At 37.0% G+C, this 23,375-nt stretch overlaps 1 protein-coding gene and 1 long non-coding RNA gene across 13 annotated transcripts in view; one reads left to right on the forward strand and one right to left on the reverse strand.

Annotated features, from left to right (window-relative positions):
* Nucleotides 1-1,195: 1,195 nt before the first annotated feature.
* On the forward strand, nucleotides 1,196-2,131 carry LOC132910022 (uncharacterized). The gene is made up of 2 exons (XR_009658662.1): nucleotides 1,196-1,333; nucleotides 1,901-2,131. It is a non-coding gene; the product is annotated as an uncharacterized LOC132910022 (long non-coding RNA).
* The window catches only part of LOC132909895 (protein unc-13 homolog B), a 373,086-nt gene continuing 350,995 nt past the window's right edge, over nucleotides 1,285-23,375 (reverse strand). For 10 of the 12 annotated variants that reach the window (XM_060965194.1, XM_060965204.1, XM_060965174.1 and 7 more), the window contains 12 exons: nucleotides 17,190-17,331; nucleotides 16,042-16,488; nucleotides 15,038-15,188; nucleotides 11,982-12,716; nucleotides 11,439-11,660; nucleotides 10,865-11,308; nucleotides 10,658-10,789; nucleotides 10,316-10,541; nucleotides 9,431-9,583; nucleotides 6,370-6,474; nucleotides 5,922-6,084; nucleotides 1,285-5,718 (listed from right to left, as the gene is read on the reverse strand). In XM_060965194.1, the coding sequence (XP_060821177.1) occupies nucleotides 5,421-5,718; nucleotides 5,922-6,084; nucleotides 6,370-6,474; nucleotides 9,431-9,583; nucleotides 10,316-10,541; nucleotides 10,658-10,789; nucleotides 10,865-11,308; nucleotides 11,439-11,660; nucleotides 11,982-12,716; nucleotides 15,038-15,188; nucleotides 16,042-16,488; nucleotides 17,190-17,331 (3,218 nt within the window). In that variant the 3' untranslated portion in view covers nucleotides 1,285-5,420. The remainder of the gene's footprint in view (nucleotides 5,719-5,921; nucleotides 6,085-6,369; nucleotides 6,475-9,430; nucleotides 9,584-10,315; nucleotides 10,542-10,657; nucleotides 10,790-10,864; nucleotides 11,309-11,438; nucleotides 11,661-11,981; nucleotides 12,717-15,037; nucleotides 15,189-16,041; nucleotides 16,489-17,189; nucleotides 17,332-23,375) is intronic. The other 2 variants (XM_060965157.1, XM_060965148.1) reach the window with 1 other exon arrangement.

Below are 23,375 nucleotides of genomic sequence, written 5' to 3' on the forward strand. Positions count from 1 at the left end.
TCTAGTTTTCCGAATGATTTCTTTCTTTTGGTTTTGCATCCATGGTCAGTTACTGAACGCAAAAGTTCGCGGTGACATCTCGCGCTCTCGTCGAACAAGAACTACGAACACTTAACCTTGTTCCATAATATACGCGTCTCAATCTTTTTTCTTTTGATTAGATGTTCTGTGAAAAGAATGATGGATCGATCTGTGCAACGAGACGTTTAATCACAGGAAGAAATATTTACGGGTTTTGGATCTTTTTCACGACTGTATAAATATAAATGTTTAAACGTTCGTAATATATTAAAATGATCTATGGGTATACGTTCTCATTATGTAAGGATAGTAATACATTCCGTTTCCCACTTTTTCTTCAGTACTGGTTTCTTTTAACCCTTTAGGGACTGTTCCTTTTCATCTTTTTTTTTTTCATCTTTTCTCTCATATTTATATATATATATATATCTTTTTTTTTTTGAATTCAAAGTTATTCAAAGTAATGAAATTCATAGACTAAAGTCTAGTTCTATTATTAAACACTCATCTCTAAACACTCACAGCATGCATCGCATTACATTATAATAATCTAATAACAATATGCATGTAAATGTTATAACACTAGAATGATATTAATGTTACAAATTATGTATTAGTACCGTAATTATATTCGATATCTTAAGAGAGTAGAATCCAAGATAAAGCACTTGAAAACTGAATTCAGCGCGCGAGTCCCAGCAGGGTTAAACTTTTATTCATTTCAGATCAGTTTGCCAGCGTCGCGTAAACCTTCGTATGTCAATGCTTCTCCTCGAATAGCGATACGAACATTATTTATCTTCTGCACAGTACTTTTTTGAGGTTAAACTATATTGAACAAAGAAAAAGAGTAACCGTCGTGACAACGATATTTCCTTGTTTTTTCCTATGATTGTGAACGGCATAAGAACAAACATGGCTCACATGTTACCGTTCCTGTGAATTCTAATGAAAATATCACTATTGAACGGCACCGTGTAAAATATCTAATTGTTGTCTCCCGCTTCCTCATTGATCGTCGAAATCGTTCTCTTACCTTTATCATTCATTATCCAACGAATACTTTTGCGTTCCCTATTTTATTTCATGTCGATATCATAGTGTTCTTGTTCTCGTTATGTTACCGATCGTTCACGTAGACATTGTGACAGATTGTCACAATCTCTATGTAATATCGCGACGATTGCCATGGTATCTTTCGTTATCACACACCAACGAGACTCTTCGGACGTTTAACGAGTATAGAGAATAGGAATCGAAATGTAAAAGAGAAGAATACTGTTACTATTGGGATCGGTGTATTACGTGCATGGTATGTGTAATTATGTATATATGTATGTATGTATGTTGTATTGTATATATAGAGTACATGTACGTATGGTACGTGTATGTCTTATGCGTGTTGTATAGTAGTACAGCAATAACTGGCCAGGATTTCGTTTCGTTAACTAGCTGTTAATATTCCCATTAGTTTTTGGAACTGACTTTATGGGCCTCCGATGTTATATATATTTAAAATAAACAAATGTATCAAGTATATCTTACTTCAGTCATCACTTGGATTTAATCAAGAAGAGAAAATATTTCTAGAAATATACTTCCTTCGATAACTGGTCAGTTGAAATCCCAATATGTGGCCAATTAGAGAAGCACTACTGTATTGTGTCTTGTTTGAAATGTAGAGCATCTCGTGTGTTTGTTTCTGGATGTAATACGTGTAAGTGCGGGTATAAGAGTAAATGTAATGCGTGTAAATGTAAATATATTTGTTTGTAAATGTAAACGAACATGTAAGTATGTGCAAGTGTGTACGTGTGTATATGTACTTTAAGGGGTAATTATCACAGAATACACGAGATATTTTTTTTTTTTCATTAAGCTTACGAGATATTAATCGAAGCGGAGAATAGGAGGAAAAAGTGGCGGTCAATTCCGTCCACGAAGCGCAATTGTCGACCGACACGGAAACTTCCCAGCGGAAAGAAACACACAGAAGGTTGTTCCCATTTCGTCGACGGACTTGGCCTGGTTGCCGAATTTGCCAGCCCTTTTTCATTAATTAGTATGTAGTACTTAGGCAGCGGAGAAAATAGACACTTTTACAAATGAAGATGGTGGCGAGATCGCGGATCCGTGTTTTTCTCTTCCAATTCTACTTTCCCCCCTTACGTCTCTCTCTTTCTTTTTCAAACGTTATTTTTTCTATTTTCTATTCATCTATTTCACTCACGCCATGCTGTTTCATCGTCTGCATTTGATGCTCGTTTCCAAGCCCGAAATCGTTTCTCATCGCATTCGCTTTTGAACAAAGATACACCAGGATTGAAACAGCGCGAACGTTGTAAAAGAGACGAATCGCAACGCGTTTTGTGCATGAGGAGCATTTCGTCGGAGGTCGTTTAGATCGACACGAATACACAGATCCGGGCACATTTGAATCTATGCGTTCTAACCACGTCAACGAGTAACGTGCTAAACCTGTTCTTTTATGAAACAAAATATGTACGGTAAAATTATCACGTAAACTCTATTTTGTCCTACGATTTTTCGTAATGAGATTCAAAGGTGCATCGATTCATGAATGATAAACCATTATTTTTTCCTTTTTCTCTTTCAATCGTGAAACGTATTTGTATTCCTGATGTAAAGTTACGTGGTAAGAGGTAATTTTGGAAAGATATGCGCTTGTATGTATATGTATAACGTGTTAATAAACGGAATTCTATTCGAAGGTTCTGCGCCTGACCTGTGTCGCCTGTAGACGCATGCATCATCCGGATATGGTAAGCGCCTGATGTAAATATGTAATTGTAAAGATAGCCGAATTTTCCTTTTTTTTTTCTCGGGTGGCTTTCTCTTCAGACGAATATCCCGCGCTCGCAGCTACATCAGCATTTATATACTATACACAATACGTAAGTATATCTAGACGTACTACGTAGTAGAAACTTTTCTTGTGGATATAATCATGTAATCTCTGGAATTGTATATCTGGTTTGACCTGCGAAGGTCAGAGAATGAAATTTATTTAGTTTTAAAGTCGCGTGCATCTTTTTTTTTGTGTTATTAATAGTTTCCATCTTCTGCTTCTTTCTCCTGTTTCTTTTCTTTTTCTTTTGTTTCACAGTGACCGCTTTTTTTTTGCCTTTTTATTCCCATATGTAGGTTTCTCGGGAGATCCGATCGAAGCTTCGTGCAAGAACTGCGACATGTGTTCTTAAACAAGTGTTTCCAGAGTTTTCGAACGACATTAGATGCGAAACGAAGAACGTTAGGATGTCTTCCGCGGGGATCGTTTCCGTTTTGTAGCAGATTGAGGGACCGTTTAACGCGTCCGCCCTCGATTTTCTCGATTTTTCATTTTCTTTTTATTCTTCATATATAGTGGGGGAAGTCTTGCATCAGAGAATCGCGGGCTCGGATCTTCGTAACTTAACCAACTGTTCCCACGAGTGGACAATGTTTGATCTATATACAAGAGTAATATCGATGAGATATTTTTAAGCGAATAGACAAAGAAGTATCGATGTCCGTTATTTTCGAAGCTTGCGTTCCACCTCGTCGTTTACATATTTGGTTTTGCACGTTCACACAAAAAGCAATGATCGTCGAAAGGGGAAAGTGTCGAAGTTACATGATTATTTAAGTTACCATACATCTACCACGATATAAAGTTTAATTTCGAAAAAGTTAGGCTGTCGATTCGTAGAAATAGTAGTTCCTGGCTAGAACAGATCGAAAACCGGATTCTCTGTTTCACGATATTGTACGTAGAATGAAAATTGAAGGCGGACGAAAGGATCCTAACTCGTATGTTTCTTCCTCTTCTTGTTATTCTTTCTTTTTCTATTATTTTCTTCTTCACTGGAACGGAATATCGGCTTCTTGTGTACGTGAACATCTTCATCGTATTAAACGTCGTATTAAAGGTCTTCGAAGAGAGACCCAAAAGGATGATTCACGGGGAATGATCGAAGTCTTCGAGCGGACCTCGTGATACGTTCACCACCAATAATCAGACTCTTACGATCTCTTGTTAATTCTTACAATAAGAACGTACTTTACATTACAATGCCTATTTTATTACTAACGGCGTGTCCCGAGTAACGTCGTGACACGCCTATTGGTCGTACGCAATGCTACGTTAAACTGTTATTTAGAAAAACTTTTTTTCGTCAACAATGTGTTTCACATATCTACAAGTAAACTCGTCATTCCGAACAAACGGCCTAAAACGTCGTCTCTCACGAGTGTCTATATTTTATACGTACTATTACATTTTCCTCATTGCAGCGCGATTCGTATTTTTTAGTTTTGAAAAAAGAATAAAAAAAAAAAAAAAACACTCCCGATTCACGTTTTATATTTGCAACGTGCTAGCGATCACGGACCCCGATTCGATCGTTCTTCGTGCTCTTCTTCGTTTTCCTTTCCCTCTAGCCGCAGTCAAGCTGCTTCCGTTTCTTCTGGGAGTCCGTACACGTCGAGGTCTAACCGCGCTGGACGTATCATCTACGACTAATTCGACTCCTTTCCTCTCCTTACGTTACGAATATTTACCAAATATATTACGTACTGGCAGCACTGTTTTTTACGTGTCGCGTCTGTTCAGAACACTCTTCGATACCTGAGGTTTCATATTTTCCATTTTTACGGCACTTACTTGAACGAAAAGTCTGTCCGTATATCTTCCCATATTCTTGACCAATCATCATCCTGTTATTTTACATTTCTATTGCTTTTCCGAAAAGGTAGGAGGAGTCACCCTTCCCCTTTTCTACTCTCTTTGTCCGACTTCAACTAGCTGGATGAACGCTTCGATTCGGGGACTTGACTTTCAACATGTTTACTCGAAAACCTTCTTTCTTTTTCTTTCTTATGGTTTTGTCTTCTTTTTTTTTTTTTATTCTCGGCTCATTCGGTTTATATAGGGGACGGGGCTAAAGCTCTGTGATTCGTAAAAAAGAGAGAAGAACACGCTCGACCGGAAGCTGACTGCGAAGGAAGCGAGAAGAATGATGTCGCACGACAAGGTCTCTCGTTCCCTCATTGATCGACGTTAGCGTTAGAACCGAAAAGGATTCGGCCGATCGTCCTTATCGGTGATTTTTCTCGCTTATGTGTTTGCTGCAATGTGTGTTTCTTATTTTTATTTTGTGTCTCACGCGTTCTCGATATCGCATGTGTCTCGCGGTGTTGCTCGTTTTTTTTCCTTTATTTATTTGCTGAATTATTTTGTTTTGTTTGCCTTTTAAAGACTTCATTCTCGACAACGACGGCCGAACGCTTCTATGGTTTCCCCTATGGACAACGCCCCTCTCCTTCTCTCCTTCGAGCTCTTTCCAAACTCGAAGGACGCATCGCTTCGCTGTCGTGGCTTAATGCTGTGACCCTGAGCCTCAGGTAGGGTTCGGTAACGGTGTCTCCTGCCTGATATCACTCTTCAGTTTCACGAATTCTTTTGCGATCTCGTCGTTGTTCCTCTGTGAAAGAATCCTTAGGATTGTCCAGCCGGTCTCATCCATCTGGATTCGTTTACCAAGCGACAACCAGCAGGCGCACGAGCCTTCCTCCACGATGTCCTTGAGCTGCATTACTGCCACACCGACCAGCCTGTCCTCTCTCGCGAAACAGTAGTCCTTCACGCAGATATGCAACTCGTAGAAATCGAGCTGCTGCTGCTCATTGCCGATCATGCTACATACGTCGAAATAGATTCGTTAATATCGATCGAAGGTGTGCGTATTACGTGGAAAAGATCAGCGATCATAATTCTAAATTTGTTTCATATGTAAAGAGTATATGAAACAGTTATTAAAATTATTAGTAAAGGCTTTGATATTTTTTTAAATAAACGGAGGACAAATAGGATCTACTAAAAAGTAGAGAGAGATACTCACAAGTCAAAGCTCTCGTTGAATTGCGGCGACCAATTATTGCTCTTTGATTTTGTCGATTGCTTCCTCTTCTTTCCAGTTAAATGCGGTCCGATCAAATTTACTTCAACGTACGGTCTGAACATTCCCGTAGCAAGCTGCCATTTCAAATCGTTCGCAGCGACAACTACAGAGTAAAATGTATTAAATATGACAATATTTCACGATGCTTATATATATATTATATTTTACCTATATTATATATAGAATAATTATATGTATGGTAATATGATTTTTTATACGAAACTGTTACAAAACGTATGAAAGAATAGTTGGCAGGCACCTAGCTGAAGATCTTTAACGTTATAATTAATAAACATATGATAGTCTAGATTTATCTTTTTATAAGATATTAATTTAAACTATATAATTTATAATAAAATATCGATATTCTAATGTAAATAAAACATACCTTTGACAGTGACCTTCTGTTCGCCAGTTCCAGGATGTGTAAAAAGATCCACCTGTATACTGACTTCTCCGACCGAGCCTTCCTCCGTACCGGCAGTATCTGGAACTTTATCAACGATAAGTTAGATTTCATCTGAAAATTCCGATTTCTAGCCGCTAAGTACTACGAGAGAGAAAAAGGGAGCTTCGGTCACCGCTATCCGAGGCTAAAATTCTCAGATCTGATGCTAAGATACTATGACCGATGTCTAGTTCTAGAGCAGATTACATGCTCTAATCATATGCATATATAGAACTTTGTCTCTTTGAGTATTTATCAGAGAAGACGAAGTTGCTGTGTTGTTAGAGTGTCTCGGACACGCATTAAGTACCTCAAGCGTATACAATTTGAAAGAGTTTGATACAATTGGTTAATTAATCGGCTTCGTCGCTTTCCAAACAAGGATCAATTGGCGAATTGTAAAAATCTACATTTGCCGCTCTGCTTGACGTGCAGATTATAAGTTTGATTATGCGTTTTGTAGCTGATAATTAATCGATCAGTTGTATGGATACGTAAAATAGAATGAACCATTGCATAGGTATTAGTTGAATTAGAGAGCTGCATGTCTCTTGAAAGAAATAATTAAATTGGAGTGGTGAAATGGTGAATTGGCAGTGATAAATTGAACAAAGGTCTATAGGTGTTTATGTGTAAATGTGTAAAAGCTTCAAAGAAGATGATTAAAGAAATGCTTAGTGTAAAAGACAATGTTAGAAAATGGCAACCCTTGGAGCGTGTAACACACGCGCAATTTTTATAAATTGCGTCTAGAACGATCGCCTATAAGATTTTATAATTTATGTAATGTATAATTTTACATTTGTCATCGAATAAGGAAGCAAAAAGAGACAAATTACTGAATGCCACGATCAGAGTCTGATAACGTTTAATCAATGTACAATACTATTTTGTTTATCGATCGATGAACTATTTACCGAATCATTATCTTCGTGATCACACAAATTAAGTAGAATACGCGTGGGTGCAAGATAAGTCACAATGGGGTGGCCATTTTCTATGGTCGTTGTTTTGCAAGGTTTTCGGTAGTATCTAGCAGCAACAGCGGTAGTAGTGATAGCAGCAGCGTTACCTAGTACAACTATCGATCATCGAGAAGTTTTCGGGACGCTTTTGACCCTTCCGATACTAGTTGTTCATGAACATTCGGACGATTTAGCCTCGCGTTATTCCTATAGCTCGTAACTGAACTCTTACAAGCAATTATTGTACCGAAAGGGTCGATTCTGTTTAAATTAATGATTTAAGTCATAATACATTTCAAGTTCAATAACACGTTGCTAATATTAGTAGCATTTGTACATGAGCATTCAAAGATTGCTATGTTTCAAGTTACGCATCTATTTCTTAAACCAATAAACTATTACCATGCTTTCGTCTATATATTTAAGCAAATTTAATTAATTTCAATACAAAAAAGCCATTTCTTTATTTTATGATCAGGAGCGAGTAGTAACGTAGATGCCAAATTCTCAATATAAATCCTTTTCGAAAAATTTTGCATCAATAATTCCTCCAATGATAAAAAAAATTATTACTAAAAAAATCAATATATATATATGTCGGAGATGAAAGTACAACGGGGCCCACCGTTGGAATCACCCGGAAAAAACCCTAATGCTGTAGCGTTTACAAAACAACCCAAACACAGTCATTCGAAACTTGAGACAATGAGCTTAGGCTCGAGGCGATGATAGCCTCGGTCACGGGATGAACGTTCCACCTGACAGAGATGTGGAATTGCGTAGCTCGTCTTAAAGAATCAGCCGTTCCGATACTTGACAATAAACATACCCGACAATAAACGGCCCCGTAGCTCGCCACACACAGGTGGTCGCCAAAATATTGACATATCATTCACAGTATGTTCAGATAGCCTGAGGAACCGCTGTAAATCTTAGGATTTAATTAATTAATGCACCTAGGATTGGCAAGCGGTCTTTGTTCTACCACCCTGTATACCTGTCACCTGTTACGGCAGGTCGGCTTCCCTCGACAAATCCGATGACCTGGTGCCCGTAGGCACACCCGATGAGAGTTTTTCTTTTTTTTTTTTTAATAGTGTTTATTTATGCCAAGATTTGTTTTTTTTTTAATTGTAGTAATTCACAATAAACTATGAATTAGAATAAGGTGTGTTAGGCAAAGGTACCGATACGCGACGGTACGACGTAGCCATACTGTATCGTGGTTTTTACAATTTTTTGTGTTTTCGTTCTTGTGTTGGTTTTTTTTGGATTTAAGCCGCTGGAGCGGAGCTTTTGCGTGTTCTCGTTTTTGGTTGTTATTTTTGTCCTGAAAAACTTGGCCGCAAAACAGGACGCTTAGGATGAGAGTTCTCCTCTGCAGCGTCGTCGTGACGGAAGGTCATTCTCTTTCTGGCAGTCTCACGAGTCAGAGACCTGGTGTGTCTGTACGATCGGCGAAGAGTGAATCGAGCTACGAGTATATCACGAGGAGTGAGTCGAGTCCGACTTAGACTTTGAATCAAAGTATATTCGAAATCCCGTGGACCGTGGATTCGTTATATCGAATCTAAGGTCATTGTCATTAGCGTCTAGTTACCGTGATCAATTGTCGAACTTATACTGTCTATATTTGTGATAATAAGCGTTATTTCGATCGTACAACGACGATGAACAACCCAGGCGCAGATTCATTACACGCCCCCAATCCAAATCCTAACGCTAACACGACATATATATATATTTAAAACCATTGATCAAATCCAAGTATTATTTTCAAAAACCCCTTTTTCTATTAACTTATTATATTAATTTCGGTTGGAACGAAAGCATAGAGGTATAGGCCATTGGCGTATGAATGCCCAAAGACTATCAGCCAAGTAGCCTATCTAGTCCCGAAAAGACAGCTCGGTGAATAATGCAATCACAAACAGTTCACTACGTCCTAAAACGAGCGCCTAGGTTCGAAAAGTGGCCAGAAGTCAGCGAAGAATTCCCGAGGCTTCTGCTCTAAGGTGGCTAGTGCTCTCTGGTACCTTGTCGACTCTCTCGACGAAGAGAGGGCTTGCTCTGGCGAAGGGGTTCCTCGAGGCTTTCCATACCCTCGGCTCCTTCCCCTTCGTCACCACCTCTTTCGCTGCTCATCGAACGCTGACGCTGACGCAGCTTTGACGCATTGTTCAGCGGCACTGTCGCGATAATTTTGGTTACGTGGGTTGTATTCGTACCTCGTGACGAATTTTCCAAAAATGTCGCGCTGTGTGTGTATGTGTGTATGTGAACGGATGATGATCGTAAACGAGCCTGCATTGCGCAACGAGTTAATTTTCACGATTCAATTAGATTTTAAATTCGATCTTCACGCGATTGGTATTTGGTTGCACGTGGTACCTGTACGAGCGTCTTATTAGATACTGTTGATAAATTTATGGAAATTGACGGTAACATGTACGTTTGTAGATCACGTGCGTCGCGATATAGCGGAAGCCAATTTTTTGATTAATATTTTCGCAGCGTTTAATTTAGTTGGTACATCGATCAAATTATAGATTCTCGTTTCGTTTGGAATTTTGCTAGTTGTCATATATGATGATATGTATGTACTGTGCGCTGGACAACTGTGTTTGTCTTTTTACGCGATAGAAACATACTTTTTATTTGCCATCCAGATGCGAAGAAAGTACTCGTTTATTTGATAGTAGTTCTACATTATAGTTGCGCCCCTGTTTTTGTTATTTATAGCGAATAAAATTTTGTCTTTGCTCGTAATATATTATCACCAATGCTGATAAACGAAAAACGAATAAAACCGTGATTATGTATATAGTTCTGATTTCTAATATCGATCGATGATTTTTTACCTGATACCAGATGAAAATGTTTATGAAGATATTTGATAAAGCGTTTAAGAATCGACTTACCTTGGTTGACCTGAGACGTAACAAAAGTCTTGATGAGGGTGTCTGTTGTTTGCGTATACAAGCTCAAGGCGTATCGTAAGCTCTGCAATTCTGGCGATTTCTCTAAGAATGTCTTCTTCAGACCGTTTCCACCCGCGTGGAAGTACTGTTTGATGGTATCGAGGGCGACCTCGAGGACCGCACACTGTTTCGGGGAAAGATTCTTCTCTACTTCTTTAGAAATATCCTGTGAACGATATGACATTAAAATAACATAAGGTTTTTTTATCTACTAACGATTGAACACAGTTTTCAAAATATCAAAAGGAAATATTAATTATACACTATTTAAATTAAACATACCATTACACCGCTCAGTGCGTTCTTCACATCCGGTTTACCAACCATGTGGTTCTTGAACAGTTTCGACATGTCTTCTATCTTCGCATTCGCGGCTAAGTTCTTCGCATTATCCGTCAGATTCTTGAACATCATCTGTAAAATACATGTACAAATACATTTATCCGTGTAACATACATTCATCTAAAGTTTCGACAGTGGAAAACATACGCTCTTATCCGACATAGGTGGCAACACCACCGTCTTCTCTAAAATCCTCATGACGATCTTCCACAACTCTTTCAGCAACCTCTTCAGCACAGTCTTTTCACAAGATTCAGCATACAACGACAAACTTCCATCGAGAAGATCCATCAAAGGACGCAACACTTCATCAGCTTCCACAGCTACGTTATTTCTTTGAGCAGGTTGCACCTGTCCACCTCCCTTAATGGCTAGCAATAAATCGCCTAACTCTTTCACCGAAGCTGTTATCCTTGGTTCCAAACTCTTTGCAAAGAGCATAGCTAGATCGTCGAGTGCTCCGTTCAATTGCTGTTGAAGTTCTTTCAGAATGTTCGCCGCGTCCTCTTCCAATTTTTCTCCACCCATCGACTCGAACATCTTCTCTAATTGCACTCGAAGTTGCTGAATATTGTTCATGAGAATGCAAGCCTAAAAAAGAAGATGACTCTTACTTGAAAATGATATACGGACACAATGAAACTTGTTACTTGTAAAATATCCAGCAATGAAATACATCTTATCGATAAATCTGATTGTTACAGTCGACTGTTAAACGTACGATTCTTTCTTCCTTCAGGTGACTTGGGAATTCCTTCTTCACGATATCTGCATAGGCAACTAACACTTTCACGATGGTTTTCGCGAACCTCTTCATGTATCTCTTCCAGATCTCCGGATCAGGACATTCCAGCTTGGAGACCACGTCGAAGCACTGGGTTAATTGTGTGAAGACGTCGACGACGGAGACGCTGAACAGCGCGTGTTCGCTGCTCTTTTGGAACTGCGGTGAATTTACACAATGTTAAACCACTCATAAATTTAAGTAAAATATATTTTGCTACATCGGATAAAAAAGAAAAAGATGTATTTCAGAAGGTTAGTAACTGATTAAACGATCAATGTGTTTGTTTTCGACAAAGTTAGTCTCTGATCTTAACGTAGTATGTCTTCTTTATAAAACTATCGGAAAAGATATATTTTTACCATCAGATTTTCTTCTACCCCTTGTAATCAACGAGAATCATTTTTTTTACAGATTGAAAAAATTTTCTTTCGAGCAAGTTGATCGATTTAATTAAACCCGAAGGGAAGGGATACTTACTCCGTCCTTCTTGTCTCTGCTGAAGGCACCATGGAGATATTCCAGTGAGACGTCATCGTTCTCGTTGAGCCACTGCATAACAAACGGTTCGAACCACGCAGGATATTCGGGCACCGCGCCCTTATACGGCGGTACGTCCTTTACGTAATTGGTGTGCAACCACTTGACCTTAAAGTGGAGGTTCATATAGGCCGAGGACTTGCACAGTCTGTGTTGTTCGTGCTCTTCTAACGCGTACTTCATGTCCACCGCGAACAGAGACCACATGGTAGCCGCCGACAGCTGACCGATATTCAATTCCTGAGGGAATTGGTTCAGGACAGGGGCATAACTGTTCTTATCTTCGTCGATCACCGAAACGATCAGCGCGATCAGCTTATGCCAGAAGTCCAACGATTCCAGGCGAGGTCCGTGATCCTCGGCGTCTCTCTTCGCCTCGCTTGGATCCACTTGGAATTCTCTGTTGTAGATATCGTAACAATTTTCAAAAAGGAACTGATAGGTCGAACGAAGACACGCTTTCACGCAATCTTTCACCACGGTGCTCGCTCGTGGAGGGCTGGACAACTCCAAAACCTTCATTCTGAAGAACGTGATGCTCGTCAGCAGGTCGACCGTGCTCTTCAAGTCCATCAGCTTCTCCTGGCTCGAGGCCGGGAAGTTATTTCGGTACATTGACAGATCGATTCGCAGGGAGTTGTGCAGTTGATCCAGTAATTTCACGAATTTCTCTTTCTGCAACGATAGAAATGGGCCGTGAACGACCAAGGAAAATGTATTTTGTCGATATATCGAGTTTCCATAAATTACGGGCGTCATCGGCCAGGGAAAAGGACCTCGTCTTCGCTCAGTCCAGCCATTTATACGTCCCGGGCAAACAGGAATGATCAAAAGTTACGTTATACTTATCTCGGTCGAAAAATATATTGCAATTTTGCTTTTAGGCAGCTGGTGTTTAGGTGAGTATATCGACGAGTAGAAAGGTTTTGTATTTTTGTGACTAATACATAATACATCGTTATTATTCGTCTATTATTTATATTATTCGTATATTAGTATATTATTTATTATGTCGTATATTATTTATCGTATATTATTTCGTATATTATTTATTATGTGTTATATTATATTGTATATTACATAATATATATATATACACATGTATAGTATCATACGTAGCTAAAATTTTGTAGATTCAATAACATTTCTAATCATGAACTCTTTCTACTTCTAATTTCGCTATTTTGAGTTGTCTCGTAGACTGTCAAATAAATAATTTTCTATTAATTTCTCACATTTTTCTGATACAGATTTTAATATGCGATAAAGATTTACTTAATACTGTTAGAACAATTGAAACGCTTATTAATGGCTAACTCTCCATGTTTTCATATGCAATACTGCTATATATTATCAGTGTTGTAAAACCTTGCCAAGCAGTCTTTTCTCTTTCTTTATCGATAATTCAACGCACGGATAGTGTAACTTTACATTATTTACTTACATTATTTATTATTAATAACAATAGGAAAGTTACTACTACCAGTACTGAGAAATAAATAAAACAGTAATTATTACAAAGCTACAAACGTTCAAATTAAACGACTGGCTTGGAGATTGAATTTATTTTCACAATCGTTGTATCTTATTTGAAGAAAAGACAGACTTTTGTTGATAATTCAGCTAGGTAAGTCAACGGTGTTGTTTACGGTTAGCAGGACTTTACGATCCCTGAGGTGCTCATATGGGAAGGAATTCTTTAGGTAGGCTAGTTCCAGAAGAAAAATGAACACCCAAAGAAAAAGAGAAATATCCTTGGGGGAAGATTTTCCAAGCATCGTGTCGAACGCAATGAAATAGAAGACGAGTAATGATATTAACAAGGATGATGTCGAATATATTTTTTCCCTTTAAACGATCGTATTTTTATTTACTTTTCACCATCAATACTGTCTTCTGTGATATTCTTCGCGTAATTTATATCGTGCGAAAGAGAATCATGAAATAAATAAAATTTATCTTTTCGATGAATAGCTTCGAAGATTCCCGGAGAATTAGAAAACACTTTAATTATTTTCTGCGTTATTCGCAGAAATATAATAATATAAATATAATTTATCAAGCTCTTTGCTCTTTCCTTTACTGTTCATCTCAACTTTAAAATAGTTAGTTTTGTTGTAAACCTTCGATCTTCTTTCGTTAGCGTCCAGCCCAGTTATTTTCTTTTTTTCTTGGCGCTCTTGCAACGAAGATAAAGTTATTGGGTCGCACGTTCACCACCGTACAAGACAAAGTCATGCATAATTCAAGAACGTCGAAACCAGGAACGCTCGGATTTTTCGCTGCTGACAATTTTTTCGAAAAAATTTACATTGATTTACCGAAACAATCCTCTGTGCCGAATGATAGAATCTGCAATTCCGGCAACTCTGTTTTAAATTAATTGCATTCTTTTACATTTTTAGTAGAATTAAATGTAAAAGGGTCTTTCAAGTTGTTGTCTTTCAAGTTCATTTAATTTCTGTACATATATTATTCAAATTTCAATATCATTGATTAACAAACTATATCCATAATAGAAGCATCTAATAGCAGCAATAAACAATAAATCAGTTTTGATTTCCAATTTCCAATTTCGCGTTCAAAAATTCATCAACGCGGTACCTTGATAACTAACGTGACATAATACAAGGGAACAAGATGTTAATTAAAACTTCAATTAAAGCAAACTCTGCAAGTTCATATTGTCAATGTCTAGCCATTGGAAGTGATAGAAGGGGAGGAGAAGAAACGAACGAAACAAAACAAAGAAAAAAAAAAAAAACAGTTTAATCGAAGAGTTTTACTATGGAATTGGAACAAGCATACATAACGCGCTTCTCGCAAAGTTTCCTAAGCAACCAAATAGATGTGAGAACTTAGACTGTCAATAGGGAATCGCAGGAGCATTTCTCAGTCAGATTCTCGTTGTTCTTTCATTCATCCTTTCTTGATTTATTTACTGATCTAAAGGATCGAATAAAGCTAATCTTCGATGTTCCATTGTGTCAACTTACCCCAAAATTGCTGGCGGCGAATCTATCACTGGCCGAAACAGCGGAACTCGCGCTCGTGTGAGCATAATATGCGTTTATGTTCGCCAACAGGGTGGACATTACCGCTGGCACACCCGGGCACAGGTATTTCGTGGAGAGGCAGTGAAAATGCCTGGAAAAACATTTGGAAAGACACGATTACTAACGAAACTTGGTGTAACATAACGATTTTAACGCTCAGTAGCTTCCGATGATATCGTTATGCATTCCGTACTTTTGTCTGTACCTCTTCAAAAATACGTAACAAGCAAAATTCAAGCTCTACTTCTATGCCAAATATGTATTGTTCATTAGAGAAGAGAAGAAGTATACAGAAAATTAAGTGCAAACCGAGGTGTTCCTAGCGAACGAGCACGTTTAAAAGTTAATTTATTTATAAAACAGGGAAGAGAAAACTAAGCCAATCGTGTATTCAGGGTCTCATATGCTTATCAAGTTCTTATCCTCTTATAATTCTTATTTTTATCCTCTTATAGTTCTTATCTTATCCTCGGTAAAACACAAGTAAGTTATATTATAGAATTATCAAGCAAAAGGACCTTAAGGATCGGTCTTCAAATTTGATTGTACAAATTTCGAAAGAAAGACCTTCGTATAACTTCATTTTTGTTGGCTGCGGCTGTTTTTGACAGAGCTTTGAGAATGTTTTTTTTTTTTTACAATTTGTCCTGAAGGACATTTGGTGAAGTATTATATCTTATTTATTGGGGAAAAAAAATAAAAATAAAATATAGCATGTGGGTGGCTACCCCCAGCGGGGTGCTTTAAGAACGTGGAAGAGAATATTCGGTCGACCGGATTGCTGGAACGAGAGTTTCGAACGATGATCTTATGCTTGCTGAACGTTTGCTTCGAGCAATTAATCTATTCAGTCCGTCGGAGAATATTTTCTCTTAAACGTCTAATAACTTTGAATATAACTACCGCCTGCTACGTTATATACTTTCATAAACAAGACGACTCACGTCATTGCTTGATAGATGCTCTCGATGCCGTATCTCATCGCGAATTCATCGACGAGCTCTTCTCCAGGTGGATCAAAATACACCTTCCAGGCATCGTCTCCTTTCGCCTGAGGTAGGGCCACCACGCCGTCGTTCTTTTCGCATAAGCTATGGAAGAGGTTCTCGTGTAGACAGGTGTACTGCACGTGGTAAGGGGCGACCTTCTCCTCGCCTTTGATCTCAACGCTGATGTGCAGCCTGATCGCGCCGGATACAGCGCTTTTATCCGTTCTCTTCTCTAGGTTATACCACACATCCATCTCGCCGCTCAGCGTGCGCACCTCGATGATCGTTTGTCCGAGGAAATCATCGCTCTCCCTTGTCAACTTTTGACGTAGCTTCGACTTCAAGTCGTTGTCCTCGTCCCATACTCTCACTTTTATTCGGTCAGACGAGTTGTGGCATTCGCTAAAAGTGGTAATTCGAGTTTATTAATTAGCGGACTTTAGAGATTGTCTTCGAACGTCGATTGGGATTTATAGTCGAGTTCCTTGTACTTGATTAATTAAAGGATCGTTTGGACGTTATATTGAATTGCGTTATTTACACGTATAAATATTTAAATTATTCAGGAATGGGAAATTCGATGAATTCTTTCGATAGGATTACATAGTCGAAGTTTGGTAAAATATTTGCGTCGAATTAATAATACGATGTATATAAAGGATTCACGGTATAGTAGAACTTTGCTAATAAAAAGCGCGTACGTATGTATATGTATGTGTAATAATCAAAGTTCTTCCCCACTACATATGATTTTTTTTAATAATGGAATTCAATCATTGGCAGAAATTCGTTTAATTAACTATTATAACAAAAATTTCGTTTCGATAAACGGAATCTCGTTGCAACTTTAATTATTTTGAAAAGTAAATCAAGCGAAACGTAAATGACACGTATATTGAAATTACAAGTTTTACAATCTCTGGGAAAGAGTGGTTCGTTCTATTAATCGTAGTTTTGACGTTCAATTAACACTTTGTAAGTTATCTGTTATAGAAAAGGAATTGATATTTCCATCGTTCCATCTTTCTCTTCTTATACCAATCGATATTGATATTCATATCGCGTTTAAGATGAACTTGCGAGGTCAGGAAAAAATTACTCACAAGTAAAACTTTTCGTGCCAAACTGGATTCAATTCCCTCGGCATGGTCCTGGTTCGTTTCTTCACTTTACCGACTTGGACAGTCACGTACGGATCAGATGTACCGCTCTTGTCTTTCGCGATCAGTCCTTGGGCGCAGATCACTGTGAAAGTTAATCAAAGATTAGACAAACGTTTTATTTAACTTGCCTAACGCGATACGTGCCCCAAAAACGATATTTGCACTCCCCGGAATTCGGTTCTTAGGGTTTTCCCTACCTTTCTACTTACCTAGCAGAAAGTTTAGTCGACATTTATTGTATTCGATAAAAAGAAACTTTACCTGTTACTATATCTAAGAAAACGAGAGAAATTTTATGTTTTTTGAATGATGTAAATTATACGGCATTTTTGTTAATATTCCTATTATTGCGTCCTTGAAAATCTAATCACGTTATGACGAGTTTAACGATGTCGTTATCGCATCTGTTTAGCTATGGAATGTATTTTATTCGAGTTAATAACTCTTTGTATAGTTTACAAATAAATTTTTATATCGTTGATTTTTAATGCAAAACTTTAAGATACAAATTTTATCAAATTTTCCTCAGAAATCTAATGGAAATTTTCACTAACGTGAGAATATTTCTCATTTCTCTGTCTTATCCTTTTTGATATCTTTTCGAATTTAACTTATATCTTTTCGAAACTAACTACATAACATAAGTAACATAAAAAGACAAGTAATTCTTTTTTAATTATTCTCTAATCTCTCACACGTTCTACGTGTTATTTTTCATACCGTTTTCACATATTCTCTAGGATACATTCCACGTTTACTATTCTCGATACATATCACCTCAAATTGTTCACACGAATAAATATCCATTGCGCTATTTGTTACCACACAATTCTTCTTACGTTCTTTAATCTGTCCCGTGTTTCAATTCCAGCGTTTTGATCGACAATCTAACATTCGAATACCATCTTGATGGCACAAAATGACGGATAACCGGCAGGCACCGGTAAAAAAGTAGTAAAATCAGGAAATCTACACGCTTAGGTAGAAAAGAGGATTATGCTCTTCAGGAGGGTCGTGTGTTAAAACACGTTACGATCCGTTCTATCGGTTCAATTCGTTTCAACAACGTACGGTGAATCGTGGACAGGTGTTACGAGATTCGAAAGTAGGCCGTACTTCCTAGGGCAATAAAACTTTTAGTGGTAATCTATTGGAATTTTACGTCGTACAGTGAATTTCACGCGAATGCATCATGCTGGAAACAATTAGGGAACTATTTCCGATGAAAGTAACCGAATATCGTCGATGGGAGAATCTTATTTTTAGCGATGAAGCTACTTTGGACGTATCGAAGCAGTCGTTGATTTTAAATTTATTACGAAGAGACTAGATAAATTTGATAAGAATCGGCTAATTCGATAAGAATTTCAGAATATTTCAAATTATCAATCAAATGTTCAAAATTTCTAATTGTCAAATTTTCCAAGTTTCTGGATATTCAAATAGCGAAACTCTCAAGTGTAGTGAAATATTCAAATATTTAAGTTCTCATGTTTCGTAATTCTCGCAGATTTTCAAATTCACTGACTTTTCGTTGAATCTTCTTCGTTCAATAAGTCTGCACTTATTCGAATTTCACGCATTATACCACGGTGAGATTCTTAATAGATTAAAAGCGGATTTTGTCAGGTTGATGGTGATATTGCTTTTATGAAATTTATGCCTAAATGAAATTTAATTTTCCCAATTTCCCAATTGCAGCTTCTAATTCGCAAATGCAAAAGGATTCTATGTAAAACTGCATCTATTTGCAGCTTCCTGCGTAAAGTATCGTTTAATAAAATCTGTCGATTAGTAGCTCGTCGTATTTTGAAAGAAAGAAGAGGTTAATTAAAAATTCAGTAATTTTCTTCAAAGAAGTTGCCTGCCAGCGTAAACTGGAAATGATATTTGAAAAGCTTGCCAGGACTTTGTTCGGTTGCCCGGAAGCTTCAACCGTTTCCGGACATGCGCGTACCAGTTTACAAAATTTCAACTTTCCGTTTTCGTTTCCATGGATGTGCAAATATTGCCAACGAGGACATTTAATTTCGTTTGAATTGCACGTTTCTTTCCTTCGTATTCTTAGATGTCTAGCAACAGGTAAACCGGATTACGTCAATATTTTCTCCGAGTTACGTTTACCTTAAATTCAGCGTGGCATGAAAAGTTAATTAAACATATTACACGTTAAAATTAACGACTAACACAGTGTCTCTCTCCTAATTATAATATTTACACGAGAGAATCAAATAGATACACCCTATTTTTTTATTTACACTTAAACATCGATTTTCTCAGTGACATAGAATCCTCGAAGGAAGTATATCTTCTTAAATTTATTTTGCTCTTTTTCTACAAAAGTATGTACTTTAAAAACCGTATATAGAGATCCATATTAGATTCAAAATAAAATAAAATAAAAAAAAAAAAACATTATTAAGACACATTTACGTGTATACATGTAACCATAATCGGTGTATTTATATTTTCAAACGATCATACCGATAGGCTCATGCACATCTATAGTATATAACAATGTAACAACCATCGAACTCAGCACTCGGAGGTCACGTTTCATGGCAGCCACCTCGTAAGCGTGCAGAAGCTCGGCGTAAATCGTGTAAGGAATATATTTGACAAGTTTTCATGATCTAATTCGAGGTGGCAGCAATTCGGGAATAAGAAAATCGACTAGTATGTATCGTTGTTGTTTTATATTTAACAAACACGTATATTAAAATCGGATAATTTAACCGATCAATGAAACGTGTTAAATTCGATATTAGAATGATCAGAAAGTCTTTCACAGCAGTTTTGGTCTTCTTGTTTCCACAATTGTTTTCAAAACCATGCGAGTCATTTAAATAAAATTAACGTGATTTTCTATCGAGATAGGAGTATGATTATATTATGGTTTGAGGTTCGTAGCGGTGTAATACAGTTCGTTTCTGAGTGTTCTATAAAATGGAGTTTCGCGTTTATTGTTATAGAGAAACTCGATATATCTTTTGAAGTTACGAAAATATGTCACGTGTGAAACTATACGTGACAAGCGACGACCCTGCATATCGATGGCTAGTTTGAAGCTTATGAAACTAATCAAATGATATTTTGAAGAACCGGATACATTCACTGCGTACACTGGTATACGTTATCAGTAGCTAATTTTAATGTTAACAAAACCTTCCCAAAATTCCTCCTCTTCTCCCTAAAAATCATTAACATCGTAACCCAAATCACTACCACTTCGAAACAAATTATACCCTTAAAAATAATCTAAATTGGTATATATATATACATATAACACATTACTTTTATATACTTGGATATACACATATAAAAGTGCATAAATTTATATATTATATATATATATATATATACACACACAGTGATACACACGTATAGAAAACATATATATTACGACAGGTTGGACGTTAACGTGCGATTCGGACAGACAGACAGACACACATGCCCATGCTACTAACTCGTTGAATTCGCATCGCCGATTGCAGCGGGGACGATCGCCGATGCTTGCCCGTCCTCGACGAACGTCGATCTCATACCTAATGCTCGTAAAAATCTTCGAGCCATGGCCACAATCCACTTCATGATGTCGACAGAGTCTATGTTTGGTGCTTGTGCGTGTGTGTGTGTGTGTTTGTACGTGTATCGTTCCCACGATCGAAGATGTTCGCGATTCAAAATATCGTACATTATCGTAAAATTAATATCTAGAATGATAGAAACTATATGTATGTATCGTGGAACTGTGTATAATGTCGTTTAATAATTATATGTACCATGAAACATTGTGCTATCTGTATATATATATATATTTGTATGTAAATCTCTCTCTCTCTCTACATATATATGTATGTATAGTAAAATTGTATCCATATATGTATCGTAAATACAAATATTTACGATCGAAGTCAAATGGCATCGACGCTTGAATTTTTGTGCACTTTCATTGTGAAATTGTCCTATACGTGGATCGTTATAATTTGGTCGGTTGGTGTGTTCGATCGGTTTAACGGGAGAACAACTGCAGGAAATTTGGTCGTTGCGACGAAAGTCGCAGACGAGCCGGTCTTACGCGGAGGCCGAGTAACGGAGGGTGGCCCAAGGAGACCGTCCTTTTCCAAATCGATACTCTACGGGGAGTGAAAAATACTCTAGAACTGGCTACGGGTAATCGCACGGAAGGATAGGGAACGTAAATCTTGTGCTACAAATGAGACTGATATATAAGGTGACTTGCCTAATTTCAGTGTCTTAAATATTACTTGTTTTCGGTGGTGGTAGTAAATTTCAAAGGAAAACGTTATTCCTTTTGATTTTGGAGTAAATGCCACGACGAGGGATACGTTCCTTTCTCGGCGTTACATCCTTCGAAATTTCAAAGTCGTCGATATTTTATTTATAAAATTACACGTGAAAAGTCGATCATTTTCAACACTTGTTAAAATAAGTCATTTTTTCTTCCGATCGTTCGATGATAGACGTTTCATTGTTTATATTAATTTGTATTATTTTACATTATTTTGTATTATTTTATATTCTTCATACTGATTATGTCACTATCACTAGACTGATCTTCGTCTCAGCGATTTGGATGTGATTATAAAAATATGTGGTCGTATAAAAAAAATATGTATATATATATAATACGTTGGTGATAATTAACAAAAGTATACCGATAATCTGGAAGTTTCGAGAAAAGATTTCGTTTATCGTAATATTTCCCGCTGCGAATAATATTTTCCTCCAACATTTTTTCCTTATCATCAAAAGCATGTGAAATATTTAAGACACTTCATATTCGAGGGACACGCTACAATATCGAGAAAGTAGGACAAGCGAGTGCGAGCTTTCGGTTTTTTCAGAAGAGGATTTGGGAAATTCGACGACTAAGTAATAATTTGATTCGATTCGGTCTGAAATTTTTCTCTAGAACCTTGAAACAATTTGGTAAAATGTTCGTCATATTAATTTTTTAACACGATTACTTCAGTTTTATTCGATACTTTAACATTTGTAATCCGCACGATGCGATGTACGGAGAACTTTAGTTAAATCTCATAGCCGCTTGTTGTTACGTTGTCGTAAACTATAAACTTCGAGACGTGATTCAGATATTGTCATAGTTTTAATTAGTTCTATTTAACTTAATTAAATTCTAATTAACTTTGTGGTGAAGCATAAATCGAATTATAAAGGAAAACTCTGCTGTGAAATAGTTGTCACCACGTAAGGATTATTCGTTTCAATTTCTGCGATAATTTTAATTACAAGAGATCGAAAAATAAATTACGAATTTTTAATTATTTCACTTCGCTCGTATATAATTTATAACAAAATATATCGATCATCCGAAGCGAAGTCTTTCCATTAACTATTAAATAATAATAAAATTGAAAATTGTCGGTGAAAATGGATAATTTATTAAATATTATGCAAATTATTTCCATATAACGAGAAGTTTACCAAATCAAATTATACCCCGATGAATTTCCAAAATTCTCAAAAATTGTTCATCACGTTTCGACTTGCTTTTACGTTAAGAGTCTGTCCCTTTTTATAACACAATTTTTATCGTACACTTTACATCAACAAATTTCGAATCAGATAGTATTTATAAAAATTAATATCAAGCTAACTACACGTAGTGGACAATTTATCTTTTCAAGAGGATCAATCCGTTTCGATTTACTAATCGCCGAGATTTCCGGCAGTAGATCGAACCAACTCGGAATAATATGCCCATGTTGTAGTAGTGCTACAGCTGGCTTGGCCAATCAAACTTTCAATTAGCCAGCTAATTAATTGATGGTCAATAAACGGGTAATACCGGCACGACTATTCAGATGCTGATGAAGTCAAGTGCAATGTCAATGAAATTTTCGAACGATCTACCTAGCCACGATTTACTTATGCGAGCTTTCATTAACAATATCAACAATTAACTATTATTGATATACTGGAAAGTGGAACAAAAATTGATAATTCAAACGTTGAAATTTTGGAAAAATTTAAGAATTTATAAATAAATTATGTAAATTAACCGAGAAGTAGTATTATTTTGAAAGTGCGTTATATTGGAAATTTAAATATCAGCAAACATGTAGAAACGTTTTTTTTTCA

The sequence above is a fragment of the Bombus pascuorum genome, chromosome 1 (assembly GCF_905332965.1).
Source record: "Bombus pascuorum chromosome 1, iyBomPasc1.1, whole genome shotgun sequence".
Lineage (NCBI taxonomy): Eukaryota > Metazoa > Arthropoda > Insecta > Hymenoptera > Apidae > Bombus > Bombus pascuorum.